This window comes from Callorhinus ursinus, unplaced genomic scaffold, assembly GCF_003265705.2.
Source record: "Callorhinus ursinus isolate GAN/ISIS: 27379988/994484 unplaced genomic scaffold, GSC_fseal_2.0 scaffold4, whole genome shotgun sequence".
NCBI lineage: Eukaryota > Metazoa > Chordata > Mammalia > Carnivora > Otariidae > Callorhinus > Callorhinus ursinus.
The window spans coordinates 55730115-55755858 of record NW_027397066.1 but is presented as its reverse complement, the minus strand read 5'-3'; the positions used below and the strand labels follow the sequence as shown (position 1 = coordinate 55755858).

At 36.1% G+C, this 25744-nt stretch overlaps 1 protein-coding gene across 1 annotated transcript; it reads right to left on the bottom strand.

Moving 5' to 3' along the window:
• Positions 1-110: 110 nt before the first annotated feature.
• Positions 111-7209, bottom strand: ODAM (odontogenic, ameloblast associated). Its single transcript, XM_025886916.2, has 10 exons — positions 7159-7209; positions 7031-7072; positions 6195-6242; positions 5413-5646; positions 4698-4745; positions 2762-2866; positions 1827-1874; positions 961-1032; positions 376-537; positions 111-140 (listed from the first exon to the last, which is right to left on the bottom strand). Exons 1-10 carry the CDS (start codon positions 7207-7209, stop codon positions 111-113), a joined length of 840 nt encoding a protein of 279 aa, XP_025742701.1.
• Positions 7210-25744: the final 18535 nt, after the last annotated feature.

The following is a 25744-nucleotide window of genomic DNA, read 5'->3' as shown; positions in this document are numbered from 1 at the left end:
CCCTGACAGTTTTTTGTTTTTTTCTTTTTTAATTTAGGATGTATCATGGTACTTAATGCATGCCTTTTGGCAAATACCTACCAAAAACTCGGAATGATTAGGACAACATCTTATGGTTCCTTTAAGTAATCAATCTTGGCCTAGTGAGAAAAGGATGTTCATAAGAAGTGCTTATTAAATCAAAATTAAATTATATTCTAATTAATTGATTATTAGTAATCAATTATTGGCCTCCCTATTTAAGGTAAAGGCCATGTATTTTACTATATCATTAACTTATTATTTCTATGACTGAGTCTTACAAATTAAGCATTAACTTTATATTTTCCATTAGGTAACAATTTCTTACATAAAATAAATCTTTGATTACTCTACCTTCTTTTCCATCAACTCTGGGGTAATAGTTGGGTCGATAGCAGGAGCAAAAGAATTTGTAGTACTGGGTTTTTGTGAAGTTGAAGGAATGAAAATTCCTCCACTGGCATGTTTAAAGTTTATTACTTCTTTTTGTAGATATGGTATCACTCCTCCTGCTGACTATAGAGAATTAGAAAGAACACAAAGCAGTTACAGGTTCAAATACAAGGTCAAAATTGGGAAGAATATAAAGCAACAGGATTGATATGCAAGGTAAAGAATTTATTTAAGAAGTAAAGGACTTTATTAGTTTTTTAGATTATAATCTATCATAGAATGGCTATAAATATATGCCGGCAAATGTGGATGTCTCATAATACCTGATTTTAAATGAGTGTCCCTAGGAGTGTATCTGTTATAGAGAAGTAAATATTTGATGAACTGAGTAAATTGAATCTTGACTGGCAAAAGATTATAGGTGGAAGGAATAATAATTGTTGATGGAAAAATAATAGTTAAGTCCATTAAAATGAACACTAGTGCAGGAACCTGTCAGCTCCCAGTCGCTGACCTCTGGGAGCACAATGTGGTAAGGGATCTTACCATCACAGCAGTTTCAAGAGCTGTGCCTAGGCGGGGATCTAAGGCTAGTTGCTGCTGTCCTCCCGGCATAACCTGTAACATCGGAAAGTTGAAAAAATGTCTAAATTTTTCATCTATAAAATATGTGGTTTTGCATCCAAAGCAGCTACACACTTCCCAAATTCTTCAATTTTAGTTTCTTAAAAACAAAGATAATCATTTAGATTTGAGAAAGAGAAAAGCAGCTCCTGACACAGGACACACAACTCTGCTTGTGTTGTCAGGAGCTTACTGGACATTTGCTGCTAGGCCCTGGTGTTCTGTTGAACATTAACAATCCTACAGAATACCGACATCAGACACAGTCAAGTCTGAACACGATGAAATAAGACGAAAAAACAGAACAAAACAAAACTGTGTAATCTTGTCTAAAGAAGATTACCATGCAAGCCACAAAAATTCCAGGCATCCTCATATCCTGGATAATCTGAATAACTCTTCCTTCTTTACCAAATCAGAGCCTTTGCCTCGCTCTTCTTTGCCTTTATCTTCTAGGTAAGAATTGTTTAATTACCAGTCATAGAATTACCCATCACTTCTTGAGAACACCCAATTCAGAGTGGACCATTATTTCTTTAACTCTCCTCAAAATCACCTGACAGAAACCCAGACCCTTTCAACAGTCATCTTCCTATTAAGATACCCCACAGTTCCCCATGTGGTTCTTCCCTCATTGAATGAGTAGATAAATCTAATTTTGTTCAACTATGGGTGTGTTCCTAATGGTTTTTGGCCGAAGAGTGCTGATAGATTTAATACATTCTGAAGCAAGTCGTTTCAAAAGTTAGGTTTTTTTTTTTTTCAAATGAAATGTATGCATTACTTACAGGTTCTGCTTGTATTGGAATATATCCAAATTGAGTGTAGAATGGCATCTGTCAAATTTTTGGAAAATGGGTTAGATTTGATGTGATGATTTTGTCATAATTTTGTAATAAATTATTACTTAAAATTATATATATATTTATATTGTATTAAATGCTTTTTTGAAAGTTCATATGATCTAGGTGGTAAAAATTATTGTTAAATTACCAAGCATCTTTTTAATACCATATGATTTCTAGGTTAAAATTCTTTTCTCTTTAAACTAACACAACTTAATTAGAATTACTACTACCAGTCACTTAAAGTATAATTTTCAGTTTTCTCTAATTTAGTTTTAGAGCAGTGATAAACTATTAAAATTTTTCCCCATTCTAACTAAAAGAAATCTAGTTATATATGGCCCACCTGAAATTACATTAGAATTCTAAAAATATACTGTAGGTACACAAAATCCACAAAACTCAATATTAATTATTAGTTATCTAATTGTATTTAGTGATCATAGGTGCCTTCCATCATGGAAGCTATTTTTTTTTCTTAATAATAACCACATGTAAACATGACAAGAAGGATGCTTGTAGCTTTTTAAAAGTCAGAAAAAAAGTTTTCCAAGATGATTCATCTTTTGGCCTCTGATTTTATTGAAGTTCACTCACTGACTTCATTCTTTTAAAACCCAGCCTTTGGGCATTTCCAAATTGGTGATATGTTAGGAGAATTCACTGTATCTTTTTTTTTAATTTTATGTTATTATGTTGGTTTTTGATGTAGTGTTCCATGATTCATTGTTTGGAACGCACTGTATCTTTTTGTGACCACCAGTTCAGGCTTTTGAGCTTTTGCAGTAAATATACTCAGATATTCTCTCCTCTGAAAACTGACAGTATCTCCTCTAGTCTCAGATGGAACTAGTCGGACTAAAATCAAACAGTAGTACCTGCTCCTCAAATTGCAGCTGTCCCATTTGTGGAGGTGACTGTGTGGCTGTTTGTTGAGATCGTTCCCAGGGTAGGAGCATGTAGACCGGATAGTACTGAAGCATCTATTTGTAAACAGAGAAGTATGTAAGAGCTTCCTTTACATTAGTAGAGGCCTTTTTAAAAAGGTCTGTGGTTTATATCTAGTAACTTTATGAACAAAATAATGTGTGAAGCAGCCCTTCTCAAACTTTAGAAATAACTCATATTGCACATGATACTGGACTTTGTTTCAAGGTTGCTTGACCAAACACATGAAAGAAGTAGTGAAATAATAGGCTTTTAAGAAAGGGCACTGCGGACTTTTTATACAAACTGTATACTTTATATACAAACTTTATGTACAGTTTACTTTGCGAATACTTAAGAAGTCATGTCTGACTTACCGGACATTTTCCCTATATTTTTTAAGAATCATTATACTGCAGGAATGGTATTAGAAGTTCTATGATAATGAATGAATTCTCAAGAATGTGTTCCTTTAATAATTGCCATTTTTTAAAGATAATCCATAAGCCTTTTTAGAGTATTTGGAAAATCCAGAAATAGACAAGGAACAAATAAAATCACCTGCAACTTTACCACCCACATTATCATGTATTGGCTTCCATTTATGCCTGTGTGTGTCTATACATGCATATGTGTTTATAGAAAATGGGGATCCTAGTACATAGAGTTTGGTATGTTTTGTGTCCTTGTATAATTAAATAAGAGACTATATTAAACATAAGGGTTAAAAAAAAACAACTGTAGTTTGAGAAATACATTTTATGCAATGGTTTTTATTTCTGGTTAAGAATTAAAAATCACCTTTTGAGCATTTTAGTAGATAATCTTATTTGGGATCTACTCATCAGGTCTTGATTCATTAGGTGTGAGTAGGGTTCAGGCATTTGTAATTTTCCAAATTACCACCAGAGATTCTAATGCAAAGCTAGGGTGGAGAACCACTGGTTTAGTGGTTAAGGAAGGATGAAGAGTTATATCCCAACTCAGCTATTTACTTTCATTAAGGTTGGGAATTTAATCTCATTAAGACTTAGTTCCCTGATCCTTAAAATGAAGTAATCCCACTTACCATGTATCTACTCTCTAAAGGCTCTGGCGTAGAATGAGGTAATGTCTAGAAGTAACTTTTATTTTATAATGAGCGTGGGACAAAAATTACATAATTATGATCACATGAGAGCCAAGTGGTGTAACTTTTTATGAAATGGTCAGTACTCTGCTAGTGAATAATTTATCCATGTCCCTATTTCTTTGAACCTAGTCTATTAAAAGTTAATTAGGTGAAACTAATCTTGAGAGGGTTTTCCATATTACTCTAATGATAATACTAGTTGGCATTCATTTTTTTAAGGTTTAATGGAAATCACCACCATTTGATTGTAATAGGTAATTAAATTGAAAATATACAAGAACCTGGTAATAGTTTGAGCAGAATGCCCTGACTGCCAAATAACGTGGCAAGTGTTTCTTATCTGTACATCATATCATATTTTATCTGTTTAATGATCTCCCTCTGAGACAAAATTTAGGGTTAGGCAAAGTCAACCCATGGTATTTCTCTTGAGTTTCCAAATGCAAGTACAAATATCATGCAGAGGGACCAAGACCTACAGCTTATCGAGCTCTTTTATTCCCAATACAGTAATGCCCTGGAAACTCAGGGGTTCTGGGGACTCTCCTTAGCTGTCCTTTCTTCAGGTATTATTAAGTGAGCCTAACATTAACAAACTGATGCCAGCCCAGCAATAGTGGCACTAGACAATGATAATTCTATCAGTTTTCATAGCCCTGCTATAGGACTCAGCGCTACAAGTATAAAAGAAAGCATTAGATAGAGATTATGGTTAGCCATCTCTCTGTAGGAGTGATAGTATTCTACTCATTTACCTGAGCTTGCTCTTGAGGCATTTTGAAGGAGAACACATAGGGCATAACCTGCCAAAAAAGATATAAAAAAATTATACTTGACTTTTTTTTTTTTTTTAGAGAGCGAGAGATTGAGAGAGAGAGAGAGAGGAGAGAGTTAGTGCAGGCAGGGGGAGGGGCAGAGGAAGAGGAGGAGAGAGAATCTTAAGCTGGCTCCACGCCCAGCACAGAGCCCCACATGGGGCTGGATCTCACGACTCTGAGATCATGACCTGAGCTAAAATCAGGAGTTGGATGCTTAACCGGCTGAGCCACCCAGACACCCCAGTTATACTTGACTTTTTAACATAAAATTCCAGAGCTGTTTTTCCTAGACCTAGCTATATGCATTTATAAATTGTATTAAAGACGTCTATGACAACAAAGGTCATGTATTATATGTATATCATTAATACAAATTGTTTCTTCTTTGAAGATGAAATTTCCCTGATTATCTTTTCTTGGACATGTTTTTAACACTCTTGACTTGTGGCTATGATAGAAGAGCTGATTTAAATGGTATTTTTCATGTTAGAAATCAGAAAAGGAAGTATTTCCAGTGATGGTAGAGCAAATTATGAGAAAGAAGTCTTTCTCAGTAACTTCTGTCTTCTTTTAAAGCTGATTCTTACTCATTTTCACATTCAGCGTGTGTTCGCTCTCCTCAGAACAACAGGATGGGAGAGGCCCGACTTACATGATTAGGGCCCTGCTGGGTCTGCGGTGGTGTTTGAGGCTGTGAGGGGTCCAGCTGTCCCACCTGGGTTCCTTGGGCAAAACTGACCCATCCTGGGAAAGGTATCTGATTTGGGAACAGTCCAGCAAACCGGTCAAGAGCTGGTAAAGAGAACTGAGAGAGCCCCGGAATTTGAGCTTGCTGCTGCTGTTGCAGGATCCCAGAGAAAGGAGGGATCCATGAATTAAATGGGCCCTGGAAGGACACAAAAGGAAGAAAGGAAGCATTTCTTTCATTTTGAAAAGAATTTAAAATCAGTCCTAAGCAAGAAAAAGGCAAAATGTAGACAATTTCTGTAATTCCATTGCTGCATTATAAAAAAGGATGGCATCTTGGCACATTATGAGCTGTGCAAATATAATGAAGAATGCTAACTTCCCAATGGCCATAAAAAATATGGGGCAGAATAAAATGGATAAAGAGTATGGTTTCTGCAGTTGCCAGACTGGTTTTAAGTCCTTTTTTTTTTTAACAGTTGAGTATGACTTTGTGTAAGTAGTTAATTTATCTCATAGTTGTGAGAATTTGTGCCTGGCACTTACCAAGTTTTCAATAAATAAGTGTTAATCGGATTGCAATGTTTACTTTTGTCTTCAAACAAATGGTCATTAGAATATATGGGACAAATTCATAACGTTAAAAATGGAGATTTCAGAAATGAAATCATTAAACATTTTGTTCTTTACAAAATACGCTAAGAACTAAGCAGTCAAAAAATATTCTTAAAATAATTATTGAGGTACCTGAATCTGTAGTGGCCGAAGTTGAGGATTATTAAGACTCAGAAGTAACTAGAAAAGGAAAGATAATATGAAAACAAGGTGATTACACATGCTAAAACTATCAAGAACAAGATGTACTACAAATATAGAACAAGCCAGAGCTGACCAATCAGTTTCCTGCTAGGGGTGTTTTCTCACTAAGCTTGTACTAAATTACAGTGATTAGAGATTGGGATTTAATGACCTCTCCCCTGCTGGGTCTGAGATTGTGCAACTTCCCCCCATTCCAGTGGTTTAGTCAGTCATTTTTATGCTCTTAAACACCTGTATACACCCATATTGGGTGCTGTTAAAATAAAAAGATATATGAGATATTGTCTCTGCCTTTAAAGAATTTACAGTCACACAGGGGAGCAAAATAATATTCTAGAAAAAACCTGGTATACCAAATAAACATGAACATTGAAAATGCATTCAGATATAAGAGCTAGTAGATAGGAATGCAGGATAAACTAAGGCTTTTTTTAAAAAAGATTTATTTATTTATTTTAGAGAAAGAGTGAGAGAGCATGGTGGCCGAGGGGAGAGAGAGGGAGAGAGAATCTCAAGCCGACTTTCTGCTGATTGCGGAGCCCAAGGAGGGGCGCTGGATCTCAAGACCCTGAGATCTTGACCTGAGCCAAAATCAAGAGTAGGAGGCTTTATTGACTGAGCCACCCAGGTACCTTTACCCACTCCTTTTTAAGATTTGTTTTTTTGAGAAAGCATGAGCTAGAGAATGAAGGTTTTTATCTCTTCTGCCCTGGGTTTCCTTAAAAAAAAAAAATGGAGAGCTTGTTGTATGTATTTAAACTAACCTCATTGCTGTTGCTTGCAGACATCAGGTGCTGTGGGATGAGCTAAAAAATAAAAACCAGATATGGTCAAAGAAGGATTTGTTACAGGTTTCACAGGATGATTTTACATGTACCATGAAATCACTTACTGGGGCTGACATTGTGGCTCCCAGTAGCCCAAGAAGAATTATGGTTTTCATTTTCAGATGAAATATCTAGAAAATAAGGTGTGAAATTGAGCTTTAAATAGACCCTCTATCATAAAAATCATAACAATAAGTGGTTGGTATTGTTCAATCAGAAGAGTAATTGGGTGAATTCTAGAGTATTTACTTATATATTAGGATTTAAAATAAAAAAGGTAGATTTATAAATATTTATAGCAGAACTTATTCTTTTTCTCAGAGCAGCTGTTTACAAAAACCAGAATTGTTTGCTTGCCCTTTTAGCTTGACCAAATGATTCATTTGGTGGCATGTGATGTAGTTGAATGAGTTAATGAACAAGATGGCCTCATCACTTGCGTTGTTCTGTACATCAGGGAATGGGTCCTTCTGATCATGGGTGGCCCATGACTGGGGTCAATGAACTAGGTCTTTATTATGAAAACAGTTTTAATGTCTATTTAACGTAGTAGTAAAAATACTACAATAAAGATCTGACAATTAGTTCAATAACAGATACAAGTCCATTTAAAAGTTTAATAACATAAAATATATTAAAACTGAGCAACTGAGTCAATATTTTTCTAATTTAAGGAAGGAGATTATAAAATGAAACTGTAATATTGATTTATAATGCAACCTGAGGAAGCATATTAGCTCTTGTCCTCCAGGTGTAAAAACTCCTGCCCTAATTCAAATTTCTGATCTATATAAGCATTGAGAGGACCCTGGTAGTTTATCCTTCCGAGATGACTGATTTGGGTTCTTAAAATTATGAAAGCAAAGATTTTGATATCTTACCTCAATCCTTTGCCTAAGAAGAGAAATCTAAACCCATGCAAGATCTGTGTTCTTTTTATCTTTCAGCTCTGCTGCTTGAAGCTTCTCTTAAATTTAAAAACCCATCTTTAGAAAAGAATGACCAATCATTTTTCAAAGGGACCAGTGACTCATTGGGTTTCAGACAATGGCTTATCTAATAACCCCTTTCCTAATCATCTAGGTGGTGTAGGGATTCCCACTCTTTTAGTAATGTCATTAAATTATCCTGTTTCCCTGTGATCATTCCTGGCTTCTGCTTTGGTTATGACTAAACCTTCTAGAATAATTTCATTCTGCTCCTTTTATCGTCCTCGATATGAATACAGTAGTAGAGTAACTTTTAAGCCTTTATTCAAGGACCGATAACTGATTATTTTTTATTTTAAGAGTGAAATACAGAATTATAGATGTAAGACATAGGTCTAAAAGATAAAAATTCAAAATCTAGTTCTGGGCAGTTAAGATTCTTTGGTTCATCAATCCTGGACTGAGTAAATGTGAACTACTTTTATTTAAGTTCAACCTAGAAAATATCATTATATGTCCATCTACCTGTGGAATGGAATCCTAAAAATAAATTGCTAAATTTCTATGTATCTGTGACAAATGTGTCCCCATGTGATCATGTTGCTTGGAATAACTAATTTTATAAGTATGAAGCATGATGGCCTACATTTTAAAAAAGAGTGGTGAGTGTTTTGTTTTTAAAAGTCCCTTTTGCTAAATATGATTTTAGCATTCAAAATATAACTGTTATGATCTGCACTTCATTGTTACTTAAATTTTCTTCATAGCGTGTTTTACATTTGTCTTGTTTTTCTTTGCTATTATTATTGACCCCATTCTAGTAGATAGTCCAAGATCATAAGTGGTGTCATAATGTATTATAAGTTAATTTCCATTGGAAGAGTTCTTTGGCTAATTTAATCTTGAACAACTAATGGTAGTTATCATGCAGGAAAACAACATTATTGCTTTTCAGTGAATTTGTCTTTCCTAGTAGGATGAGACACTTCTTGAACTTGCATAGCTCATTAATACGAAAATGAATATACCATTTGTTATATAAACAAACAAACAAAAAAAGGCCACAAGGGAAAGATATAGTAAAGATAACAGGACCCCTTTCTTTACTAAATTCTAGTAGCCACTAGGATTTTATATCTGTTAGAAAGGAACTTTCCCAAGATTTATGAGAGTTTCTTTTTAAATTAGCCAAATAGACTGCCTCAGATGTGGATGCAGATTTAACTAGAGCTGGATGGTTAATGTAACCAATTTTTGCTTGGAAAATCCAGTAGATTGTTTGAATAGGTGAACTAGATAGATGGCTCTAAATTGCCTAATGGCATGTATTTCCAATTAATGACCTTGGTCTCTTCTGGATGTCAAATTAAATTTAATACACCATTAAGGTCTCAGTTTTGGAGATTTTCTGTTGCATTGTGTGGGGTCTTAGGCAGCTAATTCCACTACCAAGCTGGAAAATTGTCAGGGCCAAGCACTAAAGTTAGGAACTGTACTACAGAGCCAAAATATAGTCAGTGTAAAAATTATCTTGATGATAAGTAGTTTCACCTAGCTACATTCCTCAAATCTGAAGGTAATTGGAAGGAGATTTCTGTTATTGTTTTCTTTTTGTTTTCTTTTTATTATTTTTTTCATTACTTGTGTATTCTAAAAAAAGCAGTCGAAACTCTCCAGTTATACAACATATTGAAATGGAAAAGAGCAGGCTATGCTTTCCTGCCTGATAGCTCCCTATGTCATTGGCAGCAAAGTTATCTCTGGGTAAGAGGGGAAGTAACAAGGAGCTCTCATTTAATTCTTACCACTTCCTAGTGTAGATGTTGTCTGTGTCTCTTTATCCCATTCTGCTATGTTGACTTATTAATTTTTTGTTCAATGTCATTCACCCAGTAAGTATTCCATTGGCTTTTGTGAAATAAATAGGTTTCTTTATTCAGAGGAGAAAAAGGTGATACACATCCAGAGCAATGTCAGTCTGTATGGATTACGGTGCAGAGACGTTAAACTGAGGAACCTTACCATGAGGAAATCCTGAATGAGATATTGTGACTGTGACATCATTACTTTGTTTTAGTTCAATTACCAGAACACCAGACCCCCCTTTATTCAAATAAAAGTACAAAAACACACATCAATGCCAAGTACATACGACTGTTGGTTTATGTACCATTAAAATTATCCTTAACTTTGCTGTTCCAGTAAGACAGATGATGAAGCACAAATAACAATGGCTTATATATTAGTCCTTTCAAAATGTTATCTCTGCTTTTTTTCCCCCTTCAACTAACCTGAAAAATCAGTTAAGTAGCTTACAGAGAGCCATTGTGAAGTAGATTAATATTCTGCAGATCAAAAGAATAGAGTTTGAATTTTAGCACTGCTTATAATAAAAATAATTTTCTTATGTATGAGTTATAATTTTCCAGGAACATCCAATGACATGTCAAGATAGGTAGGATACTTATATCATTGCCACATTTCTATGAGAAAGCTGAGGTACAGAAGGCTCAACAACTTCATTCATTCATATATTCATACCACAGATACTGTATAACTTCTTTATCCATGTCCTTATTGGGTTTTGAGAACTTAGTATTAATAAAACAGATATGATTTCTGCTTCATGGAAATTGCTGTTTGTTTTTTTTCCCCCACTGTTTGGTATCAGAATTGTGGCTAGTATGCAGGTCTTTTGATTATTAATCAAGTAGTCTTTCCAAAGCGCCAAGCTGCCTAACCAGAGAGAAGAGAGACATAGCACAATTCCAAAGATGATTAACAGATAAAAATAATAAGTGATAAAAGTGAGTATTTTCATATACTGCCAGAGTTGAATAATGAATCTCAGCTCGATCAAGGTAATAGGTGACTCTACCAATTACTTCATTATTAACTTATGCAATAAATATGGAAGCTAAGCAAGCTCTCAATCATATCTTTTCTATCACAGAGTGCTTACTTTTAACTTCTATGAGACTTTATTAAAATGCCCCCTTCTGTTTAATAGTGTACATTACTGGGTATTAATCATACCTGTCCACTATGACAATACATTCTAGCTTAATGGCTCAGGCTTGATTATAGAAGTCTAACTTCATTATATTTGAGATTTGTAGGTACATGCTTGTGAATTATGACCAGAAAGTATAATTTCCAGGAGGAGCCTGGTTGGCTGAGTCCGTTAAGCTTCCGACTCTTGGTTTCGGCTCAGGTTGTGATCTTAGGGGTGTAAAATAGAGCCCTGAGTTGGGCTCCGCACTCAGGGTGGAATCGGCTTGAGGGTCTTTCTCTCCCTCTACCCCTCCTGCTCATGGTCTCTCTCTCTCAAATAAATAAATAAATCTTTAAAAATAAATAAATAAAGTATAATTCCCAGGAGTAACTTGTTCAGGAATAGAGATATTAAGAAAAATAAGGTAATATATACTTCCTCTTTTCACAAAAGGACCCACGAGTTTCAGAGTAATTGAGAGCCCAGACACAACTAAGGTTGGGCTATAAAACTGTGCCTGTGATTCTATACAGTGTGACCTGTAGAACATTCAGTGGGAGGCACATTCTCTCAAACACAACCCATCCTGGTTTGGGCATAATCAACACTCACCTTCTCTAAGAAGCACTTCTTTTGTCCTCTGACCTAAAATAGTTTCTTTTTCTACTGAACCTCTATCGTATTGATTTGTGTCCTTCGCTCTTTGTAAATTTCAGACCACTACTTTCATGACCCCTGTGTCTGTTTCTTCTTTTTGGGCCTGTAATCAGAGTTTGGCACTAACCTGGTTTCTGTACTATATAATCTCCCAGAAACAAACTCCATTTTAATAAAAATTTTGTAGTTCTAACAACTTGATTTAAGATTAGTGTCTTTCGATGATTTCTGGCTTTCTCCCCCTGACATCTAGCCAAGCCCATGCTGGGCATTCACATCTTGTGAATGTCTCAGTCAAGGGCAGTATTACCCCAGCCCGGTCTGATTTAATTCTCCCTCAGAATTCTGTTGATTGTCTTTTTTTTTTCTACGTTTTTACATTCAGAATTTATCTCCTTCACAAGATTTTGTGCTTTCTGATAGCAGTGGTATTTTATGGCTCCAAGAAGTTTGCTGTCTTGTCTTCCTTTCTTCTTCCCCTCCTCCTTTCTCCTTGACTTCTTCCATTTATTTACTCTTTTTCTTCTTTTGTCTCCTACTCCATTTATTTCCCTTTTTACAAAGTTCACAATGATCTGACTCTTACTTTGTTCTCTCACTTCACTGCTTCTCACTTCCATTCTTGTTCACCAAGCTCCAACCACACTAGTTTTCTTTCTGACTTTTGAACATGTTAAATTTATTCATGCCTTGAGGCTTTTGCATCTGTTATCTATGCCTGGAATGCTGTCTCTTTGATCACTGAGGAGCCAAAGCCTTCTTATCATTCAGTTTAGGAGTCACTCCATAGAAAGATGTTTCCAGACTACCCAATCTAGAGCAGTCACCTCTATCAGATCACCCTACCTAAATTCTCTGCAAAGCCTGTGTCTGCTTTGTTTACTATATTTGTTTCCTTATTTGGTTGTTCTTTTTAGTAATATTCATAATTACTTTTTTTTTTAACCTTCCATTACTGGGATATAATTGCATTAGAACAGAATCTGTGTTTTTTTTTGTTTTTTTGTTTTTTTGTTTTTTACTTTTTTATCCCAGTGCCTAGAACAGTGCCTGGCCCATAATAAATACTCAAGTACATTTTGAACAATTGCATGACAATTCCTATAACTTGGAAATTCCAAAGATACACTTTTACAGAGTGAGATTAAATGCTATTTATAGCACTGACAGTTATTGAAAGTCATTGAAGTGTTTGATGATGAAACGTTATATTGTTTAATAAATTACTCTTCTTTCTAGAAACTCATTCTGTTGTATAGGCTTATTATAATACAACAATATTACTAATACAATGTCTTTCATATTCCAAGCAAAAATTATACCTCTGACTTGATTTAAGTACTTTTCTATAATAGAATCTGTTACCTCATTTCTGGTGAACTTAACATGAAGAGTTTGGTGGGAAGGAGCAATCATTTGTAATTACATGTTTCTCTATTTGTAATGTCTTAATCCACACCTTAGCAATTTTAGAAATGTCTACTTTTTCCCCCCCTGCTTGCTATTTGAATAGTAAAAGGAGAACTGGTATTTGTTGCTTGGAAAATAAGGCTCAGTGTCAAGTCTGACTGTAGAGTTAAGAAAAGAAATGGGAGCTAAATTGGTAGAAGGATCAGAAGTAGGAAAGCAATCAGTATAAAGTTTATGAAAAATAATGCTATAAATGGGAACTGTATGCTGGAGGTCTCTCCACATAATAAACTCAGATTATTAAGACATGTAGATAAAAGTGCTATGAGATACTATTCTGTCATCCTGCTCCACCTTGGGAATAATTCTGTCTGAATTACCATTGTTGGTTAGGGTCACCCTTACTTACTCTTACTCTGTCACCTTACTCTATCCTTTGGAATTATTGATGAAAAAAAATCTTCTTTAGTTTCTAACTCTTCTTTTTCAGAATTCTGTGTAGGTCTCTGTCATGGATGCTGTGATGCTCCAACCAGAGCCCCATTCAGGAGTGAAGGATTTACTGCCCTAGCTGCTGAGAGTGCTAATAGCTTCTTCAGCATTTGCCTTACCTGCCTCCTTCAAAGGGCTTCTCCCTTCCCAGGCCAACAAACACCATCTAACTAATTCACTAAAAGCCAGGCCACTGGCCACCCCAGCTCCACATTTCCCCATGGGATGACTAAAGCTTTTGTTGACCACATAGCAGCTGACTTCTTCCTTTACCTGATCCTGCTTCCTTCCCCTCCACTCCATGGATGTTAATTCCAAGGACCCTTAATACATTTCCTGCCTGTTAATCCCCACTTCAGTCTGCTTCCTGGGAATCTCAACCTGAGACAATCCCCAAGTTTTTCGTCATGGAAATACTACTTTTTGAGTGACATGTTATAAAGATTTGATCATAGTTCATCAAGTGTTAATAATTTCTCATCACATTAGCCAGTTCTGAATCACTATAGAGAATGGATTACTTCTGAAATATAGCCTCAAATGTGCTACTCTCATTTATCATGTGTTGAATTGTGAATGTTATTATTTCTGTGCCTTAGGCCATGGTCTAATATACAGAACCAAACTTTTCACTAAACTTGTTACTGTCTCATATTTTAGTAATTAGACGTATCTTGAGTAAGAACCAATATTATCTGATATAATGGGCATAAAATGGTTAGACAGGAAAACTCTAAGGTACTAAATATAGAGTCTGAGATGGGAAATTATTGCTGGTTATTCTTTTTTATAATGGTTTGTAAAAATTGCCCCCCCCACCTCATTGCAAAGCATTACTGACCAAGCTTCAGAGAGAGTGAGACAGAAACAGAGATCTCACTAGGGCAAGAAGCACCAGGCAGTTTTGTAGTACATACACCAGAAGTTTAGCACTGCATGCATTTGTAGAGTACAAAGTCAGGACTAAATAAACCAGGGCTGTGGAAATTTAATTTCCAAAACTTTATTTTATTTTTTTTTTAAGTAGGCTCCATGCTTGGCTCCAACACAGTCTTGGGCTATGCCCCTGAGATCAAGACCTGAGTTGAAATCAATAGTCGGATGCTTAACAGACTGAGCTACCCAGGTGCCCCAATGATTTCCAAAAACTCTTACAAAACTTCACAGTTTATTGTATTTATTTGTTACCCATTTTCAACTCCTCTCCATCTCAAAGAACCTCAAATAAGGCTCAAGATTAAGAACATGAACTCTGGAGCCATTTTGCCTGGCTCTAATTCTAACTGCTAGCTGCAAGTGGTTGAACTGTGGGCAAGTTTTTAAACCTCTCTGAAACTGTTTACCTTTCTGTAAAATGGGGGTAACCTCATTGGGTTGTTAGATAATTAATGCTCTGTTCATATAAAAAGTACCTGATGTTAGTTACATTAGGCATTAGACTGTAGGTATCCTGAGCAACCCCCAGGCCTGGCACAAGACTGACACAGAATATTTATTTGTTAAATGTATGAAAGAATGAGGCATAATACAGAAATACCTTTTCATACAAAGACAAGCATGGGAAATTGAATGGCACTTGGTGTAGAAGAACAAAAGTGAAAAGCAAAAAACCAGTGTGATATTAGAAGATCCACAGAGCACCTGGGTGAAAATGTAGGTCCCTGAACCACAACTAAGATGTACATTATCAATCAATTATTCTGTTAATTAACAAGTCAGGGAACGACAGATGTTGGCGGGGATGTGGAGAAAGGGGAACCCTCCTACACTGTTGGTGGGAATGCAAGCTGGTGCAACCCCTCTGGAAAACAGTATGGAGGTTCCTCAAACAGTTGAAATTAGAGCTACCATTCGATCCAGCAATTGCACTACTGGGTATTTACCCCAAAGATACAAATATAGGGACCCGAAGGGGTACGTGCACCCCAATGTTTATAGCAGCAATGTCCACAATAGCCAAACTGTGGAAAGAGCCAAGATGTCCATCGACAGATGAATGGATAAAGAAGATGTGGTATATATACACAATGGAATATTATGCAGCCATCAAAAGGAATGAGATCTTGCCATTTGCAACGACGTGGATGGAACTGGAGGGTGTTATGCTTAGTGAAATAAGTCAATCAGAGAAAGACATGTATCATATGACCTCACTGATATGAGGAATTCTTAATCTCAGGAAACAAACTGAGGGTTGCTGGAGTGGTGGGGGGTGGGAGGGATGGGGTGGCTGGGTGATAGACATTGGGGAGGGTATGTGCTACGGTGAGCGCTGTGAATTGTGCAAGACTGTTGAATCACAGATCTGTACTTCTGAAACAAATAACGCAACATATTTTAAGAAAAAAGAAAAAGAAGAAGATAGCAGGAGGGGAAGAATGAAGGGGAGTAAGTCAGAGGGGGAGACGAACCAGGAGAGACGATGGTCTCTGAAAAACAAACTGAGGGTTCTAGAGGGGAGGAGGGTAGGGGGATGGGTTAGCCTGGTGATGGGTATTAAAGAGGGCACATTCTGCATGGAGCACTGGGTGTTATGCACAAACAATGAATCATGGAACACTACACCAAAACAAATGATGTAATATATGGTGATTAACATAACAATAAAAAATTAAAAAAAATATTCTTGAAAAAATTTCCAAAATGCTAATTTCAGTATTTTATTAAGGAAAAGTCACTTGGTTCTACCAGCTCCTGTTTCCCTTGAATTCTGTCCTTTCTTTTAGTCAGTGATGTGCTAGTAAACTGGATCTCTGACAACAAACAAATAGAAAACCTCTTTTTTGTTGTATCTCCTGCTTTCCACCAGGGCCCATTTCAAATTACCAATTGTTTAACTATTGACTTTTAAAATTCTTACTATTAAAGATTGAATCTCAAGATACAGTAAAAGTGAACTCCAGCAAAGTAATGCCTTCACATAATGGATAGTGCTTGAATCACCGAAATAATAAAGTTTTATTGCCCTGGTCAGAAGTATTTTACATGGTGTATCTCCTACAACTGTCAATTTATGCTGAGGATGAAGGTATTTAGAGATATGTGAAACTAACATTTGTTTTATGTGCCTTATATCAGGTTCTCAGCTATGTTTTCTGAATACACTTTTTCAATTGATCCTCCTAAGAGTCTGCAAAATATTTTCTATTATCATTTTACTTACAAGGAAATTGAGACTCAACGAAGTTAAGTAATTTGCCCAAGGTGGCACAGTAGTTTAGTGATAAAACTGATTTGAATTCAGGTCTTTTCCCAAAGGAAATACTTATTTCTACACCGTTCTCTAAGTGTTTGTATGGGCAAAGATACTAGATAAATTTTTCCCATGTACTTTTGAGCTATATTAAATAAATATCCTAGTTTTCTTGCTTAAAATTTCTTTCTCATTATTTGTTGAAGATTCTCACGTCTTGAATAGTATGATCCCTGACATATTTTCTGTTATAGTCAATATCTCCCAATTTCTGAATTTTCAGAGGCTTGCCTTAGATCATTTGGGAGTTTTCTAAGACAGACATTTTACTTCTGTTTTTTTAATAGTCTTAAGAAATTCATACTGATATGAGGAAGTATGTCCAGGATTATTGTTCCAAAATCTACAGTTTAAGTGCCCTCAGCTGAAATTATCAACCATGAAGGTCACCTATGAACAGTGCTTATTGTTCTGGGCACATTTCAATGAAGGAAGGTTAATTTTCTCTATTCCTTTTCCAAGAAGGTTTTCCATCTGCAAAAACAATCACTTAAAACAGCAGAAGCCAGGAGCTAATAAATCAGTGCCACAGACAACTTTCCTCATTGGGACTGCTTCCAGAAATTTAGAAACTCTGTGGAAATACCATTATTGTGTCTCCATAAAGTATCTGCTTAATTGGATATTTTAGATAAAGCAGTCAGAAACATTTATAAATTACCAGTCAATTTCTGTTTTTGCCAAATAAGAATTGCATGTGATTTCTGATAAATGGTAATATTACTTACAAAGAGTTCTACTTTCTTTCTGAAATTAAATTCATGACTACATTGGATGCCTCATCAAATTTCTAAATGTGTGTGTTGTTACTTTCCATAGCTTCTTGCTCTTGCTTTCTCCGTTTTTCCATATATAGATGTGTATACTAGATATGCATTTACTTGCACGCTTCTATAAAACATCGCATTCAGCACTTGTTTCTGAATGATGAAGTAATTAGAACAAAAAATATTGCTTATTAACATGTAGATTATGCCAGGTATTATCCCAAGTACTTTATTTATATAAATCAACTCAATTGTATTAATCCTCTTACAACCTTGAGTTTTAGATATTGATATTCTCATTTTATAGGTGAATAGTATAGGAATCACTGAGATTAAGAAATCTTCTGAAGGATATGTGTTTAATGAGTTCCAGGGGGCAGGATCTGAACTGAAGCCTGTACAAGTCCAAAATCATCTTCTTAACAACCATATATACTGAAACACATAATTCATTAAAGATCTATTCCATAAACTTGATGCTTGTATTTTCATATATGTGCACATTTAAAAAGATCACATCTTGAAAACCATAAGATACCTAGGAATAAATCTAACCAAAGAGGCAAAGAATCTGTACTCAGAAAACTATAAAATACTCATGAAAGAAATTGAGGAAGACACAAAGAAATGGAAAAACGTTCCATGCTCATGGATTGGAAGAACAAATATTGTGAAGATGTCAATGCTCCCTAGAGCAATCTACACATTCAATGCAATCCCTATCAAAATACCATCAACTTTTTTCAAAGAAATGGAACAAATAATCCTAAAATTTGTATGGAACCAGAAAAGACCCCGAATAGTCACAGGAATGTTGAAGGGAGGGGGGTGGGAGGATGGGTTAGCCCAATGATGGGTATTAAGGAGGGCACGTACTCCATGGAGCACTGGGTGTTATATGCAAACAATGAATCATGGAACACTACATCAAAAACTAATGATGCGGGGCGCCTGGGTGGCTCAGTTGGTTAAGCGACTGCCTTCGGCTCAGGTCATGATCCTGGAGTCCTGGGAGGGAGCCCTGCATCAGGCTCCCTGCTCAGCAGGGAGTCTGCTTCTCCCTCTGACCCTCTTCCCTCTCATCCTCTCTATCTCTCATTCTCTCTCTCAAATAAATAAATAAAATCTTAAAAAAAAACTAATGTTGTATGGTGATTAACATAACATAATAATAAAAAAATAAATTAAAAAAAGATCACGTATTTTTTTTTTAAAGATTTATTTATTTGAGAGAGAGACAGAGAGAGAGACAGAGAGAGAATCCTCAAGCAGACTCCCTGCTGAGTGCGGACCCTGAAGCGGGGCTCAATCCCATGATCCATGAGATCATGACCTGAACCGAAATCAAGAGTCAGATGCTTAACTGACTGAGCCACTCAGGAGCCCCTTAAAAATAATCACTTAGTTAATTGAATGTGTTTTGGCATGGGTCTGATGTGTATGAACCTACATTTCTACAAATGTATTTGTCTTCTTTTCTATCCTGTTATAACATCCATACATGAGAATTTAAGATGTTTATTTTCTGTATTTTTGGTATTTGGATAACTTATTATTTTGTGATATTAGGATAATGATATTTATTATTAAAATGTCCCTTTCTGCTATGATACCTACTTTAAATTATTGTGGAAAATATAATTTTCTTATGCTGTTATTTGCCAGGCATAGATGAAAAAAAATAGTGTGTTGGAGAAAAATTAATTAAAAATGCTGCAAAATAAGTTCTAGCCCTGAAGGTATGAATGGATGAAAAGAGTATTATGGAGAAAGATTCATGAAATTAATCTCTATAAAGGAGACTAAAATAGTCCATGAATAAACATCCTGTAATGATTAGCAAAATGTCTGAGGATGGGTTATCTGGTCTGATCCTGGACTTTGAATAAGTGTTAGGTTGGGTTGAAATGACTCTCTTAAGAAACGTCAATGAAATGATTTGTGGAAAATCATTTTGAGGTAGCATGGCCTATTTGGTTTCAAGTACAGCAGAACTACTTGGGCACTCTTTCTTCACTAATTACTCAACCTGATTTCTCTGGAAGGTAAAATTTACTGAGTAGTCATATTAATTATGTGCCCCAATGAAGTATGTTTATCGGGTTTTCTTGTTGCTGAAATAGCAATTTGCTTTTGTTAGGGCTTTCACACAAATTCTAAGTACAGAAAAATCACTGAAAGCTGGAATAAATAAGTAAAATCTCTATCCAAGAAGACTTTTTGGAGACACTTTTAATATTTCCCAGTAAAAATATGTCCGTAAAGGAATATAAGAATCAGTTTATGTTGGATGGTGGAATGAAGTTCCTGGCTGTATGCTTCACAGGGACTTCGGAGAACTGACTTAGATTCAGAGATTAGATAGCGCCCTCAGATAAAAATTCTTTTGGCAAATGTGGATATAATTAGAGTCCAGAAAGGAATACTTGTGAAGACATGGCCTAGGGCCAATTATGTGCACTTAGGAGAATGTGTTTTAGAAATCTTTGACAGTTCCACTGTGATATTAGGAAATTCTTGGTAGGAGAAGTTCCTAGGAAACAAATGCATTGCTTTTTTTTCCCCTTTAAATGTCAAAAGTACCAAAGAATTCAAGGACATATTCTACCCAATATAACCAGTCGGAGTGGGTGGGATGGCCATAAGATTTCCGGATGTGTAACCGCCGTGTGGTACTAGGCCCAACATAGGCCCTAAATCTGACAAAAAAAAAACAACAGCTGTTGTCAAGTACGATTTCATCAAAATTTGTCAGTTCCATACTATCACAAGTTTATAACTTGTCAATGCTCTTTGGATAAAAACATTGTAAAGAGAAGATCCTTGATTAAACATAGGGTAGGATAATTTATTAGAATAAACACATGAGTATGATAAATTTATTTATTACCTTTATTGCATAAATGGCATTGTTGATAGCATGGCTTCATCATCAAGAAGTCTCGAGTTTGAATCCCACTTCATGCATTTACGAGCCCTGTAAGTTTGGGCAAGTTAACTTCTCCGACCCTGTTCTCTTCTCTGTAAAATGGGGCAAACTAAATCCATATCTTCGGGGTATCTATGGAAAGTAAGTGCTCCGAAATGTGTAAATGCATTTCTCACCATAGTAATAATTCTCAATAAACCAATTTAGGGGAAACTTGACATACTCATTTTCCAGGACGAAGTCTCTAAAAGGTAAAGGTAGTTTGAAAATAGCTTCCCAGTGTGATTCACGTATATGTGACCCTCTAATTTAAAATGACAGATTGCATTTAAAAGAATAAAACAGAAGGTTACTTTGAAAAAATATTATTTTTATCAGTGAAGAATAAAAAGCTACTGCCCATATGACTATCCCCTTCTGTCCTACATTTTTTCTCAAGCTTTTCCTGGTTTGTTGATGATAGTTTAATGTATTCTTTTTGCTAAATCTTAGTATACCCTATTAAAATACAGATGACTTTATTCCTTCAACCAAACATTATTTATTGTTAGCAATGATCCAGAGATATTGCATTCAGAACACTTACAGTCTAATACGTATGATGAGAGTTACATATAAACAAATGGTTGAGATACTGTTTGATAAGAATAGAATAGAGGTAAGGCCATGGTACGTGTGGATAAGGGATGGAGTGGGCTGTATGTAGGGCAGAGAAACCCTGAGCTGGGCCCTGAAGGAAGAGTAGGAATTCACCAGGCAGACATAGGTGGAATGAAAAATTCAAGCAAAGTATACATCATGTGCAAAAACCTGGGGCATGACATAGCTTGATACTTCTGGGGGCATAACTCTTCAGGATAATGGGAATATAGATTCCTATGGGAAATTGTTGGGATGAGGTTTGGAAGATAGAGGCTACATCATAGAGTGTGTTCTAAGACAAATGTGCTTAGATTTTATCCTGTTGGCAGTTGGCATCTATCAATTAAGCAAGGGATACTGTGTTAGTCGTTAGTCACGTCTACCAAATATTTTCATTCCTCCTCCTGGTCACATGTCATGTTCTACAGTCTGGCCCTTGAAATTTAGGTGACTTGCTTTGGCCTATTAAATATGAGCAGGATGTAGTGTGTGTCACTTCTGGCTGGAAACTTTCAGGTAATTGACCACTCTGTCTTTCTACTGTGGCCACTGGCAATGTTCCAGATGTTGGCTTTTCTATCAACATGAATTTCTTTAATCTGGATCCCCTGGTGAGAACAATATGGAGCAAAACTTTAAATTGACCCCCAGTAAATATGTACTATAAGGGAGAAATAAATCGTGTAGTTTCAAGCTGCTGAGATTTGGTGGTTGTTACCACAGCATAAATTAGCTTGTACTTATTATTCTACTGCAATACTAATACTTTGCCATAACCCTTCCTTATACTCATCTGAATGATTTTTTCACATAACCCTACTAATGCTTTTTCCTATGATTTTTTCATCCATTTGTTTTTCTAGTAAGGTCAGTGAACTACACTGGCATCAGACCATTCTAGATCTGTGATATTATTACCTGCATTACTTCAAGTGAGCTACTCAACCTTTCCAGGCCCTAGTTTTCTTCTCTGTAAAATAAGACTAATAATACCTGCCTATGGGTCTATTGTGTTAGAGGAAGTCATCAAGAGGACATGACTGCTGACTGATCTGAGAGCTGAACCAGGGCAATTGGAGGCTTTTCACCTCCTCCCCTGTCCTTGGACTGTACATTATATATATATATATATTAGTCAATAATTTTACTTTAGGATGCACAATCCTTGGGATCTGTGAACTATTCATAGAGCCAGTCAGTGTTACAAATTGTATGACTCTATTTGTGTATAGATGGGGTAGATAGTAAAATATATATCATTAGATTGCCTTGGTAAGAGTAAACTACAGATAGCAAACCAAGAGGTCCCAAAGTGAAATGATGCTCCAGGCACAGTGCGTTTGTGTGTGTGTGTGTGTGTGTGTGTGTGTGTGTGTGTGTGTGTGTGTGTGAGACAGACAGATTGAGGGTGAGAGAGAGAATATATGGTTGGTGATGTAATTTTTTTGCAGGATTAAGATTCTTTTCCTGTCTGTTTGCTTTTGGACAGTCAAATCATTAACATAGAATTATTAAAATGGAAAGAAAATTACTGAATGAAATGTGAAATCAAACTTTTACACACGAGTCTTACTAGTTCCTGGTGAATTTGTGGCTAAATGATTCTGTGGCTAAAGAAACTAAAATTTTATCTTATGCGCCAAATTTGTACATAGCTATTTAGAATATTCTACTGAGATTTTAAGCCTAAATCAACTAGTCAAAATTGTACATAGCTATTTAGAGTATTCTACTGAGATTTTTAAGCCTAAATCAACTAGTAATGACTGCAGTGGGCACAGGATGGGCCCCATGACATGATAAAATCTGTCAACCATAAAGCCACGTAGGCATTTACCAGTGTGGGCAGAATGTGTTTGGGCAGTACCACACGAGGGCGCTCTCCTCATCAGGTACACATATTTAGTTTTTTTTTTTTTTCCCCTTCAGTGTAATTCTTTTTTCCTAACGGAAAATATAAACTGTAATTTATCATGATACATTTTATATTTTCCTCCATGCCATGTAAAACAAATTCGAAATAACTGCAGATAACTCAAGCTTAATTTTAGCCAACTCAATATGTTGAAGACTATGAATGGCTACGGATGCTAAGGCTGAGGGACAAATTATACTGAATAGATTTGTGGTTATGGTACTCAGTTTAATCACGTGGACGCATATATAGCGTTTTTTTCTGAAAGTAAAGTATGGAGGTTTAAAATTCTGAAAAATCCAGACTGCTGTCAGAAAAGCTTTGTATCTGTTCAAATCTAGTATGTGATAGCCAGGTGCCATTTTGGGCTTTTAATGTCTAATAAATAATGCCAATACATAAAACTATTTGAAAAATAAGGTAAGATAGTGGTATCCTTTGCAGTGAGAATCAGAATCTAGACATGATTTTTTTTTTAATATGACAGACTTTTAGAATATTAAGTGCTAGAAGGAATTCATTGCCAACTCAGAAGCTTACAGAATGATTCCTTAATCCCTGTGACAACATTAGGAGGTATGTCTAGCTTCCGTAGGAATCCCACTAAGTGGAGCATAAACTAAGGTCATTTATGGCAACAGAGGACAAATTCACTCAAAGTGTATACCAGGGATTAAAGTTTAGCACAAGGAAAATAAATGTGACAACAGAATCAATAAAGACATTCACAAACAAGAACAGAGACACGTTGTTTGCCAACTAGAGAGAAGCCAAAGGAAACAAAGACATGAGGAAAAGTCAAGAGATCTAAATGCACCCCAAATAAACCCAATGGCTTATTCAAAGTGTCTTGTGGACAATGCTGATATTTGATTCACTAAATCTTCAAGGGACAGACCAGAGGCCAGTCACCCGTGTACATACCCAAAGGCATGGTTGAACAGTATTTTTGCCAGTTGTCTTTGCGGCTTGCCAATTTCAAGGGCCCAATTTTTTGTTTTTCATCCATTTCATTCTTCTGCTTATCACTTGCTCACTGATGCCAGCGTTTTCCCTAAAATAGTGTGATTTCATTTTTATTAAAATTTATAAACTCTGCTCAAATATAGTCTTTTACATTAGAGTTTTAAGCTCTGCTTAAGGGGTGCTTTTTCATTTATCTAAATAAATGCTAAGAACTTAGGCTCTCAGAAGGTTGGAGATGGAAGTGCAAGCAGCCCCCAGAAAGAAGTGGTTGGAAAAGGTCACTCATATCATTAAGGTGTCTTGAGAGACCAAATTTAGATACGAATAGAATAGGAAGAGAGTGAGCATATATAGGGGCAGAAGGGAAAAGGCTTAGGAGCCTGGGGGAGGGGGGTGAGCACTAAAGATTTTTGGCCATTTTATAATTATTCCTGGAGATAGTATCTTTGAAAATTGTCCTTTGTGTTTGTCATTTTCTTGACCCTTCAGATCGCTGGGGTTGAAGAACAGCTCTCCTAAGATGAGCGAAATTTCATTCTAAGTTAAGCAAATAAATACCAAGTATTTATAGTATTGTTGGATTTGTGATATTTGAAAGATTGATAGGGAATTTGGAGGATTAATAGGGAATTCCAGGGAGACAACTGAAATATTTAAAAGTCTAGGAAATTGATTTCTGCACGTAGGGTAAAGGATTGAGATCTTTTGGTACATGTAAACTAGGACTAGTAAGTACCGTTGGTATTTGAAATCATATTGCATGAAATTAATAAAGTGGTGTCTTGTACTTCTTCTTCATATTACCCTCCTTCCTGGGCTTAAAATATGAAAGTTGCTTTGAAGATTTTTCTGGAGTCGTCGTTGGATTTTTTTTTTTAAATATTTATTTATTTATTTTGAGAGAGTGAGAATGAGAGAGAGAGAGAGAGTACATGAGAGGGGGGAGGGTTAGAGGGAGAAGCAGGCCCCTCGCTGAGCAGAGAGCCCAATGAGGGACTCGATCCCGAGACTCCAGGATCATGACCTGAGCCAAAGGCAGTCGCTTAACCAACTGAGCCACCCAGGTGCCCTGGAGGCTTTGTTTTATTTCCTCAGGAGAAAGAAGAAATAGATAGATGTGATAGAAATAGAACTTACAATGAATCTGCGGGGTTTGAAATTAGACAATACAAAGAAGTATTTTTCATATTTTTTAATGTGAAAATTCCTTTGTACCTATGAATCTTTAATAACACGATTGGAGAGAGAGAAAGGGTGTTTGCAGATATCACACTTGAATCTTTTCTTCATGTGCATCATCCTGCTTTTCCATTACATTTGTCAGAGTGAATCAACTCCTTTTTCTAATTATTTGATGATTTTAGTTCTAACCTACTAATCAGTTTCCCCCAGTGCTTTGCTATCAGGCATTACTCATTTACTTGCAGAAAGACTTTCACTTAATTTTACTGCAAATTTTATCCCCCCTCAGCTTTATTGAGGTAAGATTGACAAATAAAAATTATATATACATGCGGGGCGCCTGGGTGGCTCAGCTGGTTAAGCATCTGCCTTCGGCTCAGGTCATGGTCCCGGGGTCCTGGGATCGAGTCCCGCATCGGGCTCCCTGCTCCTTGGGAGCCTGCTTCTCCCTCTGCCTCTCTCTCTCTCTCTCTCTCTCTCCCTCTGTCTCTCATGAATAAGTAAATAAAATCTT